Source organism: Hibiscus syriacus, unplaced genomic scaffold, assembly GCF_006381635.1.
Source record: "Hibiscus syriacus cultivar Baekdansim isolate YM2019G1 unplaced genomic scaffold, ASM638163v2 tig00110435_pilon, whole genome shotgun sequence".
Lineage (NCBI taxonomy): Eukaryota > Viridiplantae > Streptophyta > Magnoliopsida > Malvales > Malvaceae > Hibiscus > Hibiscus syriacus.
In genome coordinates this window covers 523,250-537,784 of record NW_024062736.1, presented here as the reverse complement: position 1 = coordinate 537,784, position 14,535 = coordinate 523,250, and the positions used below count along the sequence as shown (strand labels likewise).

General features: G+C 32.9%; 1 protein-coding gene across 1 annotated transcript; it reads left to right on the top strand.

The window, feature by feature from the left end:
• Nucleotides 1–10,180: 10,180 nt before the first annotated feature.
• Nucleotides 10,181–14,225, top strand: LOC120125656 (formin-like protein 6). The gene is given in 5 exon segments (XM_039144030.1): nucleotides 10,181–11,918; nucleotides 12,009–12,208; nucleotides 12,616–12,857; nucleotides 12,984–13,250; nucleotides 13,253–14,225. Coding segments are annotated over 5 exon segments (2,763 nt in total). The 5' UTR covers nucleotides 10,181–10,389; the 3' UTR covers nucleotides 13,778–14,225.
• Nucleotides 14,226–14,535: the final 310 nt, after the last annotated feature.

Here is a 14,535-nt window from a genome sequence, read left to right as displayed (position 1 = left end):
TTACCTTAAAATAAAATATTAAAAAAATGAATTAAAGTGATGTTGAGGAGATTGTTACGATAAAAAATATTGAAGATCTTGAAGGATTATATGACTAAATGGCGCAATTGGGAGTGAAATCACGTTGTGGGGTTGAAATACCAACGCTCAACTGATTAAATAATCTAAAATATTTTTCAAAGGTCTTTTTAAAAATACTTTGCTATCACACTTAATTGCTAAAGTAAAGCACCCAGATGCTTTGCAAATCCTTGTGTGCTTTGGGTGGTCAGTTCGATTCCCGTCACTCATTCTCCTTCAGTTTTGTAATTTGGTCGTTTAAAGTTTTTCATTTCATTGATCAGGTCCTTTAAGTCTTTAATCTTTTCAATTAGATTCTTATAATTTTTTATTTAAACCAATTCGAACGAATCTTACAGCGACACGGCACCCAAAATAACTTACGATAGATCTACGGACACAACCGAAAAATGAGTGTAGCACTTAGAAGTTCCAACCCGCCAAAGCACAGATGAAATACTGAATACTGAATACTGAATACATGCTTTCTTCACTCTGGCTATACATTGCCGACAAAGCAAAGGTTAAATGCCTGACGTGCATCACAGCGGATACAGCGATGAGGTGTTCCATATATAGTTAAAAATAATGGTGTCAGGTCACTTTTTAATGATCCCACATATGACCGTTTACTGGCATATTGTTATTGAACCGTTGTGGTAAAATGCTTGGGTTATAGAAAGTTTGGATTCAAAATAATGTTAAAACAGTAGGAACTAAACTATTTCAAGTAATTAAAGGATTATTATTACCTTTACAAATTTTAGGTTTTAATATCATGAATTATAAAGAAATTTAAATTTTTATTGTTAAATAATTAATTTTTTTAAATAAATACTATCTTATAATCACTTTAAATTAATAAAAAAAATTCAAATATGATAATATATTATATAGATTAATGATTTTAAAGTATTATGCGATATATAATTGGATATCCCAAAGAGCATAGCTCGAAGGTTTAGACACAACATTTATTAAGGAGTAAATTTCTTAAAATACAAATGTTTTCCCTTCCGATTAAACATAGAGTATACTTACATTTAGATATATAAGTAGTACTTTTTTTTACCAAAATATTATGTGTAACTTTTATGTAATTTTCATTATGTCTACTACCATTTAATTTACGTTTTTATAATCACTACAACCTTTCATCTTCCTCGACCATTTTCATCACTATCACTTGCTACTGCATTTATTCTTTACAAATCTTCTTTCTCATCCATCCACAATATTTCGTTTTACTATTTCGGAATATCTACTCACCTAAATAAGAAATCCGACTATATATATTTTAGTTATTTTATTAAGACCTATCCTAATAAAATTTATTATCAGTAATAATATATTCATCCAATGTATTAATTAAAATAATAAATAAAATTATTAAATTGGGCATATAATGCAATAATATAATTCAAATTTTATATTTCAAGAAATTCCTTTTACAATTTTATTTAATAGTTTAAGGTGATTGTTAAGACTTTTCTTAACCATTAATAATGTAGATATACTCGTAGACGTAACTCTTTAAACCTAAAATATCTTAAAAAAAATTTGATGTTTTTTTACAATTCTTTTTTATTGATACACATGAAATTGTAATATAAAATATAAGAAATGTGACATTTTTTTAGGTTGGAACGTTGTAAATTTCTTTTGGGTAAATTACTACATAGCTTACTCAATTATTAATAAAATTATAAATGAGCCATTAGACTTTAAAATGTTACATTCAAGCCACAACTACGGTAGCAAACATGTCGTCTTACCTTGTGTAAACCTTTGACTTTTATTATTTTTTTATATTTAGGTTTTCTTGTAATCCTATATATACCCATCACTTGTAAATGTTGCGATTATCAAATATAGAGATCTTTTACAATAAAATGAGAGTAAAAAATATTAACAGATATATGATTAGTCTAACATAATTAAGACTCTGATACCAAATTTGTATGTAACTGATGAACACATAAGACATATGTGAGAGAAAGAGACTTAATAGAGGTAGGAATATGCATATGCCAATGTGAGATATAAGTAAAGAATTATCATTACTCAATTGAGCTGTATCAGGACTATCATAAGTAGAGAGATCGTGAAGAGTTACAGTGGTCATGGTAGTATGATGTGAAGCACTACTGTCAAACATCCAAGGTGCAGGTTTAGATGATGAACGAGTAGCAGCAACAGTGACAACTGATGGGTTAGTCATTGATTGCTGATAAAAGTTGTTGATGTGAAGGAATCAAACAAGCTTAATCGAATAACATACCTTGATAAATTAAAGAATTTACACACAATATTTTATCGTCTAGAATGGCTTGATTGAGTAACAATACTATAACCACCACTAAAAGTCAAATGACTATAATAACCATCCTTCCCTCGAGAGTGGTTGATCGAATAACCAACCATGATTCTAATTTGTTCGTTGTGCAGAATTTGTTGCAGCGGGAAACATGGCTTGCTCAGATTCTTGGAGAAGACATTTATAGTGAGTTAATATCTCATATAACTCAAGCATTGTTGTCGGTGTGTTACGCACATGAAGAGCAACAACTATCGGACGATAATTATCGCCTAATTGATTGACAATAGAAATCAAAATATATGTATCATAAACAAGACAATTTACCAAGGTAAGATTAGAGGCAATATTTTGCATGTCTTTCATGTAATCAGGGATAGATATAGAACCACACAAATTGCAAGCTGGTTTGGATTTGAGAGCAAGAATACGACTAGGAGATGCACAAACATAACTTTCGATTAGAGTATCCCACGCCATTTTAGAGGTGACAACAAATTAAATGAGACGCTGAACTAGATCATCACAACTGCCAAGAAGAGCAATGATAAGAATGTGATCATGACGATGCCATTATAAATATTAAGGATTTGCATTTTTTTTGTTGCGACATCAGTAAACCGAGATGTGGAAGGTTGCAATCAATCAATATAACCGAATAGCCCAAAACCAATGAGAGTGACCTCCACTTGTCGACATCGGTAAACTGAAATATGGAAGGTTATAATCCATTAATATAACCGATTAGCCTAAAACCAATGAGAGTGACCTCCACTTATCGACACCAAACAGGAAAGTTGACTAACGTAAGTTTGATTGAAAAGTTGGTCGATTCATTAAGATAAAAAACATTGTTGGTAGTGGAAGTCGAAATCATGAGAGGATATCCGATCTGAAGGAGAGAGGAAGAGAAAAAAATAATGATTGAATAGAAATATTATACAAGGCTTGTAACCCCTAGACCCGGTATATGTGTTTCGACTAAGTCTAGTTGATCACATACATGATTCTTAAAGACATTTTCTGAAACCGTTATTCAATCATTGTAAAATCACATTATAAATGACATTATATTATACTATCAAAACCCAACTTGTAAATATAATACCAATAAGTAATAAATTAATTTAAAACAGGTCTTCAAAATCAAAATCACAATAAACCGAACAGTAATAGTAAAAGTGTCATCATCCTAAAATACGATACTTTAAAATAAGGTCCATGTCACCAAAATAAAGTCAACTAGCAAGATAAAACATTACAATCAGATATACTTCAAGAGATATGTTGATCCTCCAAGTGCTCGAACTGAGATATCTAACCAACAGTATCTGAAAGGGGAAAAACATTTTCGAAAAGTGAGCTAGGCTCAGTGTGTCCCAATATTACCTTAAAATCACAATAGGTACATTAAACAAATCATAGTCCAGTAAATCTCATAAATTCATAAAAGAGTTTAACTTTTGAAAATCATAGTTTAAACCATTTTCTTGTACACCATCAGTAGTTCCCAAAACTATTTTCCATATAGCTTACTTTAAGCACACAGCAAAAAGAAAACCAACCTAAGGATAAGCTTTAGAGCTTGTATCCTTAGGCCCGTAAGTCCAAGTCCATATAGCTTACCCTAAGCACACAGCAAGGGAATCTAACCTAATGTATCTTAGGGCCCCAAGAGTCACATTAGGCCCATTCTGTTTATTAGCTTGATCAGAGCTATACGATTGTAATTCAATCCAAAAGTTCAATTGCACCGTGTCACAAATTCCATAAATCATCACATTAAATTGGTGCATCAATAAAACAGTAACCAAAGAACTCAGTGTACCTCATATTAAAACCAATAAAACAATTCAGTAATAATTAGGGAACACACCTCGATAATAGGTTCAAATAGTAGATATACTGATTGCTGGTTTCACCACGCTCTGCTACAGTTTTCGAACCTATTTTATAATAACCCTATATTGCTTATGGGTAACATAAATAAATCTCTAAAATCATAAAATTTGCGGGTCTTACGGGTGAATACTAGCACACGTGGTTTAACTGATCTAGAAGAGCTGGGTAGAGCTATCGAACGATCTGGAGAATCTCTTGTACCTTCAAACAATAATAATTTATCAGCCCCAAATCTTACTTAATTGCTCAAAGCTAAAATTCTTAAGTATATAAGCATTTTCAGGGTTTGACTATCAATTTGGAAGATTTCGGGTTTGAATTTGGCCAAACGGATTGCGGAATCGGAATCAGGACATCGAAAAACATAAAGTATGTCTTTTCAAAAATTTAAATTCTTGGTCAAAGTCAAAGTCAACCACTTTGACCGTCGATTTGGAGGCCTTCGGGTTTGAATTTGACAAAACGGACTTCGGAAATGGATTCAGGACGTCGAAAACTATCAGAATAGGTATACTCGGAAAAGATTAACGGTCGTTTAATGGTCGGTCAAAGCCATTTTAAGTTTTGGTCAAATGAAGTCAACGGTCAACGGTCGGGTCGGGTCGATCGGGTCGGGTCAGACCGGTTCAGACCGGTCGAAACCGGTCAAACCGGTTTTCAGCCACTCACTCTCCCTGCGGCGGCGCGTGAGGCCTACTCCGGGGGTCTAAAAATTACGGAAAAATTTCTAAAAATTATTTTGAGCGATTTCGAGATACTTACAAAGATCGGTTCAAATTTTTGAACGGCGGAGAGTTCGATTTCAACTCGGTCGAATCTTTGACTGCTCCACCTCCTCACGCGCCGCCGTCGACGGAGACCAAGGTTGACACCGGCGGACTCGAAACGGCACAAGGAACACGATGGTGCGGGAGGTGTCGAAAACCGATTAACGATCGGAGATGAATTTAAGATTTTCTCGGCGGTAGTGCTAAAAAACGTCGAGACTTTGACTCGAAATTCACGTCGTTTGGCAGCATTTCGCTATAATTGATTTACTGGGTTTTGTTCACGGGTCGAAGATGAACACGATGGTGGTTTCAATTTGACGGTCGGAGGTCGGACGGCGTTGGAATCAGGCTTTGAAATATAGTGCGGGAGGAGGAATTTCACAATTGTTTTCTGTTTTGAAAACAGAAAACCATACATACGTATATATCAAATTTCCTGCCGACACTAAAAGGAGTAATTCAGAGTTTGGTCCATAAATTTACTTCACTTCTAATATTGCCTACAAGTTTTGAAAACTTTTAATTTAATCCTCAAATTTCACTAAATTACATCGATTTAAATTGTTTTTTTTCGGGTTGTTACAAGGCTCTGATTACCATTTAAATGATATCTATATTTGATAATCGTAATATTTACAAGTGATGAGTATATATAAGATTACAAGGAAATCTAATTATACAAAGATAAGGAAAGTCAAAGGTTTACAAGGTAAAATTGGATTGAATAACATTAAATTAAAAGATTAGGTTGGATAGTCTAATTTAACTTTATCTTTAATACTTTATGATTACAAACAACGCCAAAATGAATTAATTAACCTCGAGAAACGTTTTTTATTGGCTAATCCCCTATTTAATGCCGCTTTTAAGCACTAAACTTAACACCTCCCATGGTCATATCGACAACAGTTCAAAGATTAATATACTAAAACAATCCTTCAAAACTGTCGGTCAACAGTACAAAGGTTATTTCAATGATTCATTTAAATTTTCTTTTAATAATTTTGAAAGAATTGGTTTTGTCATACATGAACCATGCACATGTAAAATGGAATTTTTTACATATAAAAACAATAATAGAAAGACGAAAATAATTAAAAAAACATAAACTTTAGGAATTGTTTTATTATTTTTTGAAATTTTATTTATAGTAATTGCCACGCATTATTGTTGTACCTACCATAAGAAGTTTGTAACAAAATTTTTATGCCCTGAATATGAATGCTGAATTGGCATTCAAGTATTGAGCTAAATGTCCCATTTCAGTGGACCAAAGGAAAGGAGTATAAAATTCATTGCCTCTAAGATAATAAGAAAATAAAATTGATAAAAACAAAAGGTTGTTTTATTAAAATTATAAAATTATTTTTGGCCATAAAAAATTAATTGGAAAAAAAGTACAAAAATACCTTAAATGATATACACCCTGTTTAAAGTACCAAGGACAGAATTTGATGTATACCGATTGAAAATTAACATAGAAAAAAAATTAAAAAGTACAAGTATTATTCACTCTTTTTTTAAAATGTATATGTTTTATCTACTCACGTGTAAATGCGTCACGAGTTAGTGAATTAAAAAGTATTTACGATATCTGTAGAATTAAACAGAGGATAATACTGTCTTTGCAAAGTGGTGGTGTCCCATCTACAAATTAAAATGCACAGCAAAAAGAGCGGGAGGGGGGGGGGGAAGATAAAAAAGTAAAGTGAAAAAGCAAAGGTTATAGGGACTTTGCATGTCCCCAACAAATACGAAAGCTGGGTCGGTGGCTGCCGACTTTATAAAATAAGATACATATTTATTTATTTTCATTATATAAATACAATAAAGTGATTATGCCAAAACACGAATATAATAAAAGTATTAAAAATTTGATATAAAATTACTTGAAAACACAAATGTTGTAATTATATAATTTTTAACATAGTATTTTTATGATAAATTATGTATTTAATCACACACATGTTATTTAAATTATGTCTTAATTATTTAACTATTATTTAAAAAATATTTTGATCATCTACTACTAAAAATTAACGGTAATGTTGATGTGTTACTATAATGTAATATCATACCAGTATTAGAAAATAAAATAAAAATATCATGTCGAAATTACCGTAAAAAATAACAATGAATAACCAAATAGAGCTAAAACATAACGTCAGGTGTAATTGTTTTTTAAATATAATAGTTGGAAGACCAACCCAATAACTAAGTAATAAGTGGGTGGCCAAATATATAATTTATCCTTATTTTTTTAATATAAAAATTATTTTAACAAAATTAAGAAATTGTACACTTGAAATTATTTATTTATTTGATAAATCTGGTATTATATGTTCACGGATTTTTAATTTTTTGACAATGAACATTTATATTCATGCATACAAATTGTTAAACTTTAAGAAAAAAGATAACAACAAATATTTTAATCACTAAAGTAACTTAATTCATGTTAGAATTTAAAAATATTTAAACATATAACAAATAGTGCTATATTTATAATTAATATAAAACGAAATAGTTAAACTTATAGCCATGGATTCTAGACTTTTTTATTGTTTTAATTTTTTAAAAATACACATTAAATCATTTGTCCCTTTATATTTCTGAAATTTCTTCTCCTTCATTTTACGTTATTGCATAATAAACTTCCGATTGTTATCCTTGTAATAACAATAATTTATGAAATGCAATTATGGAAATCAACAATTCAACATCTAAATTGTTATGATTGTGAATAATAATTGAATTAATGTCACCATCTTTTCTCATCAATCACTAAGTAACTATCAATCAATGAATCAAACCAACCCAGCAAACGCATTAAAGCAAAATTCCAAAATGGAAATAAAAACATGTTATTATTTATATAATTAAATGTATGTATTTAAATATACTTACATTTGATTTAAAAATTTTAAATTGTTCAAATATTTATGTAAAAAATATATTTTAAGGTAGCTAGTTAGTTGACAACTCTTCTTTTGTATATATTAATAATATTGTAATTCAATAGTCTTAAGTTGTACACTACAGTGAAGATATTTATCTGTTGATTTTTTTTAACAATTCAAACATAAGAGTTTATTTTTTATGTATTTTTTAAAAACATTTACCATATTACTTTTGTTCATAAAATAAAAAATTCACACCATAATTAAATATCTCACCTTAGGGCTTAGGCTTCAACTTAAAGTAGTAAAGTAGTAAAGTAGACAGTAGGCAGTGGCCACAGGGATTTAATGGCAACCAAAGCGGATATAAACATATTTTGCTGAGCATAACATCATCTTTCATACTATGGTCTAATTTTTTATTTTACTTTTTGTATATTTTTTTATTTATTATTCTATTTCTAGTGAGAATTAAACCGTAATTTAAAAGTAATGTTATATTAAGTTACGAAAGTTTAATGAAATAAGCGTCACTGTAACATAAATAATATTAATATAATAATTAGACAAAAATGGACATCGTCGTCCATTTACGTTTGAAATAATCCCCTGAAACCCAACGCAAAAGCTAAAGTTTTATTATTCTGTCTTCTCAGATCTGTTTTATGATACCGGCACTGAAAAGGAAATGATGTATAATAATAATAATAATACATACATACAGTATCTACAATTATCATCTGTTGTTCAATTGCCTCTCTTTCTGTTTCAGGTGAAAATTTGGTAAAATATATAAAAAACCATTATAAAAATTATTAATTATCATATAAACATTGGCTTGTACCACGTTGTGATATATTGTGATATAAAATAATAACAATGTTACATTACACCCTTCAAAATTATTAATTAAAATAAAATTGATGGTTTTTTTATCTTCATTTATTTACAAATTTTAAATTTTTTAATAATAATTTTTAAAATTTTAAATTAGATTATTATTTTATTTAAATCAACATTAATTATCGTTTATATCGCAGCATATTATTATTTATATTACAATCTTAATAATGATTTTCTTAGTAGAAGACTGATTAGTGTATATTCGATAGTTTGAGGATAAATTTTGAAAGTTTTCAAAACTAATTTAGAATGAGAATCATAGTTAGAGGATAGAATTTTAATGTTTAAAAGTTTATAGACTCGTTTAGAAGAAAATTTATAATTTAAAAATAAAAATAAAATATTTAAAAATTTGGAGACCAACAAAAAGCAAAGTTTAGAGATATGTAATAAAAGTAACTCTAACTATTGAGATAATTTTCATCTAATGGTTGATTATTGAGATGATTATTTAGATATAATGTTATTTATATTTTTAATTATAATTGTAATTATAATTTTATTATTTTAAATAATAACTTTTTTACTTTTTATTATTATTTTGATAAATCATAATATATTTTAGGGTAAACAACAACATTGATCACTTTTGTTTAAGTTTTGCACATTTTTTTCACTGAATCCAAAAAATATTTGGTCAATTTCGTTTTTATTTAATTAAGATTTAGTCACTTTTGAATGATAACAATAAATTAGGAAGTTTTTTTTGAATAAATTAGATACAAAATCATTGTTCGATGATCTATTTGATGTTTTAGTGACAATTTGTTATTTTTGAAACTTCAATGGAAAAATAAAAAACTTACTCAAACATTAATGATCATTATGTAGTGTATCCTTTTTAACTTTTCATAATTAATTATTAATTAAAGATCTAACGACAGTTAATATTTATTGACCACATCTTAATTAAATAAAAAAAACTGACAAATTCTTATATTTTTTGAATTCAGTAAGTAAAAGTATATAAAACTTAAATGAAAGTTATCAATCTTGTAGTTTACCCTAAATTTTATTCATTGATCGATTAATTGTATTTAATTAATAATTAATTATTAAACAATTTGACTAATATAACTTAATTCATAATAATATTATTTAAAATTGAATATATTATGGCACTAAAATAATTATTAAGTATAAGATTTGTATATAAAAAAACTGGAACCTAGTTATGGAATCTTCCAAACTCGTAATCCCATAACTCCTCCGCCTCCGGTAAAGCATTTACTGAGGGAATTTACGGGAAAAAGGGCTTGTAAAAATATAAAAATATATATAATAAAATAATGCGGGTATGGCTGATCTCAGCTACTTGAAGGAAGAGGAAGAGGGCACCAGATCTTGCAGCAAAAAGAAGGTTCCCCTGACTAAAAGAAGCCCAATTCTTCTTTCTCTTAATAAAGATCCCATTTTTTTTTAATCTTTTCTTTGTGGTGTTTTGCCAAGGGTCGAAAGCAGAAACAAACTCATCTCCCCCCTCCCCCTTGATGAATTTTGAAAAAGAAGAAAGATCTTCGACCCTGAAAAATCCACCATGACACCACCTTATCATGTCATCTTCTTTTTCATTTTACTCTCGTTTCCTTCATCAACATCATCTGTAATTCAGGATTTTATCATTCATAGAAGAATTCTACACCAACCATTGTTTCCAGCTGGTACAGCCCCACCTCCAGGTACTGACAATTCTATACCTCCACCGTCTCCTCCGTCGCCCGACGCTCCTGTTTTCCCAGACCCAAGTCAACCATTCTTCCCTGAAGTTCCATCGGACCAACACTCCCCAGATCAGAATCAACAGATTGCACCACCGGCTGCACCTACCAATGGCTCAATCCCAATTCCTGCCGCAACACAACCCGCCAAACCAGCTAAAAAGGTTGCAATCGCAATCTCAGTTGGAATTGTCACTCTGGGAATGTTATCCGGACTTGCTTTCTTTTTGTACCGTCACAGGGCTAAACACCCTGGAGAAACTCAAAAGCTCGTCGGAGGCAACTCGGAGAGGTTCCAGGAAGATTCCAGAGTGCCACCTTCGAGTTTTCTTTACATTGGAACTGTGGAGCCGAGCAGTAGATCGGTGACTGAAGCTAATGGTGGAGCCAATGGTTCACCTTATCATAAATTGAATCCGGGTAAGAGATCTGATCGTTATCGGCCGAGTCCGGAGTTGCAGCCATTGCCTCCATTGGCTAAGCCTCCTTCGCTCGAGAATGCTTCACCGACGGCAATGTCGTCTTCATCGTCGTCTTCGTATGAAGAGAGTCAGGGGACTGGTTTTTATACCCCACAGGGGTCCATTATTAGCAACGAAGACAGCTATTATACTCCAGTTGCGCGTTCGGTTAGTGGCAATTTGGTGACTCCGGCGAGGAATGAAATGAATGGGAATGCTAATTCTGGTCCTCGTTCCAAAAGGGCATCTCCGAAGACAAGGGTTTTAACTTCTTCACCGGAAATGAAGCATGTTATTATACCTTCAATAAAGCAGCAGCAGCCGCGGCGGCAGCAGCCTCCTTCTCCTCCTCCAGCGCCACCGTCTCTGCCTCTTCAACAATCAGAAGGGCTAGCAGCGGAGTTACATGAGACCCAAGAAGTTACTTATGCAAAAAGGGCTAAATTCTCCGCCCCACCTCCTCCTCCAAATAGGGTACTGCTTCGATCAATTACCAGCCATTCATCCCCACAAAGAACAAAAGCTCCAGCTCCTCCTCCAGTTCCTCCTCCTCCGCCACCTCCACCGCCCCCTCCGCCCCCAGCAGCAGCAGTAGGACCTTCAATACCAAAGACAGTAATGCATATGGAAACCAATGTGCCTCCAAAACCTTCCCAAGTGTTGAAAAAGCAAGAATCGTCGACCCCAAGTCCCAAAATAAGTGTAGGGAATGTGACTAGAAAATCCGTGGAAGAGGCTAATCATAAAGGTGCCAGTTCTTCAGAGAAGACAGATGGGGAAGACATGGATAGTGCAAAGCCCAAGTTAAAGGCCCTGCACTGGGACAAAGTACGAGCAACCTCGGAGAGAGCTACAGTGTGGGACCAGTTAAAATCAAGCTCGTTTCAGTGAGTGATAAAAAAAACTCGTACAAAGTACATACCGAGGATACTAAGCTTTCAGAACACAACTTCTAAATTGCTTGCCTTTGTTTGCAGATTGAATGAGGATATGATGGAGACCCTTTTTGGCTGCAATTCCACAAATTCAGCACCCAAAGAACCTATTAGAAGATCGGTTCTGCCTCCTGTTGAACTGGAAAACAGAGTGTTGAATCCAAAGAAGTCACAGAATATTGCCATACTGTTGAGAGCACTGAGTGTAACTCGAGACGAGGTGTCGGAAGCTCTTTTGGATGGTAAGTCATTAGTATCATCAATCTTTTTCCATTTTCTATCAATAATCAGGTCCTTGAATCTTAGATATACAATAGGATTTAAGAGCATACAATTTGTTGGTTTTCACTTATCCCAAAGAAACATTATCAATTGGCAGTTCGTTGCTTTTGATCTAATACTAGAGTAAATTATTGTAAACCGACTTTTAGCTATCTGGTATAATTTGTTTTTAGGTTCTTGATCTCGATGCTTTCAACTTTCCAAGCCTTTTAAAATGATTTTGCATATCAAACCTTTGCTAACATAAATACATTACCTCATAGATAGCTGAGATTTGCCACTGAAGTAGCAACTAGCTTAACTCATTTTGAAGTAAGCTGCTTAGGTAGAAATATATAGATAAATACATCACATGTTGCATTAACAGGTAACCCGGAAAGCTTAGGTGCTGAGCTGTTGGAGACTTTGGTAAAGATGGCTCCAACAAAGGAGGAAGAAATAAAACTTGTAGAGTACAGTGGAGACATCTCGAAACTAGGTTCTGCAGAAAGATTTCTCAAGACCGTACTCGATATCCCCTTTGCCTTCAAAAGAATTGAAGCCATGCTCTATAGAGCGAACTTTGATGCAGAAGTAAAGTACTTGAGGAAGTCTTTTCAAACCCTTGAGGTATTAAAATTCATAAGGCTCAATGCTCGGTGCGACTTAAACATCCCATGACTCTAACATGAAAAAAGTTCTAAAAACTTTCTGGTAAATGCTCCTATAAATTCATTTGTCTCTATGTGGTTTCAGGAAGCAAGTGAGGAATTGAAGAATAGCAGGCTATTTCTCAAACTCCTAGAGGCTGTTCTGAGGACAGGAAACCGGATGAATGATGGCACCAATCGCGGTGATGCTAAAGCTTTTAAACTTGATACCCTTTTGAAACTTGTTGATATAAAGGGAACGGATGGGAAAACGACACTACTGCACTTTGTTGTTCAGGAGATCATTAGATCCGAAGGTGCTGGTACTAACTCTACGAATGGGAATCCCGAAAACAAATGCCGTCAAGCATTAAGGAGGATGATTTCAGGAAGCAAGGATTACAGGTTGTGGCTGGCTTGAGCAGAGACCTCGGTAATGTCAAGAAGGCAGCAGGAATGGACTCAGATGTCCTAAGCAGTTACGTGTCGAAGCTTGAAATGGGGCTTGAGAAGGTCAGGCTGGTTTTACAATATGAGAAGGCAGATATGCAGGGGAATTTCTTCAACTCGATGAGGATGTTTCTAAAAGAGTCTGAAGAGGAGATATCTAAGATCAAAACCGATGAAAGAAAAGCCTTACTGCAAGTGAAAGAAGTTACTGAATATTTTCATGGGAATGCAGCAAAGGAAGAAGCTCATCCTTTCAGAATCTTCATGATCGTGAGAGATTTCCTGTCGATATTGGATCATGTCTGCAAGGAAGTGGGGCAAATGCAGGATAGAACAATGGTGGGTTCTGCTCGATCCTTTCGGATATCCGCAACTGCCTCACTACCTGTTCTTAGCAGGTATAATGTGAGACAAGATGGAAGTTCAGATGACGAAAACTTGTCACCATGAAGCTATGTGAATACAGGTAAGAAATATCAAATTCGCTCATACTCCAGCTGAACCAACAGCAGAAATGTCTCATTTACCATTACAAAGCATGCAAAAGGTATATAATAAAGAAAAATGAAAAGCATAGCATGGCAACTCGATCTTCAGTTCACACGGAGACTTAGCTGTTGTTGGGTGGAGAGTTATGCCCTCTTCATGTTGTGTAATAATAAGGGTAGGTTGCAAGAAAAGTGAAGGGTACCATCATCTAAATCGGACAATAAAATGGATGACGGAATGAAGAACAAGCCGGGCCAAGGTAACAAACAAGCCAAATATTTTTCTGTCTACTTCAACACACATGCAATGGTCAAGACTCGAATTTCTTTACTTAGATCAGTTACTGTAAATTTTTTAGTTAAAAGAAAGTTTTTTTATATGCAATGAAAGATTTTGGATATGTTACCATAACAAGGTTTGCATGTGGAGTTGAGTAATGGCAGCGCTTCGCCTCATTGTGAAAAGGAACAAAACAAAGTTTATATTGATTGCCTAAATTGCCGTATTCGTTTTTTTTTTCACTTGTGATGAAAGACAAACTTTACGTTAATATGAGATTTTTCCGTGGAGAGAATGTTTGTCACATGCTGTACCTCGTTATGGGCCAGGAAGCATATGTTCCACAGGGCAAGTGTCCAACTTGTCCGAATTTATTTCATCCACTACAACTCAATTTGATTTTATTGTTGAGTTTTTTTTTCTTAATAAGGTAATTTAAA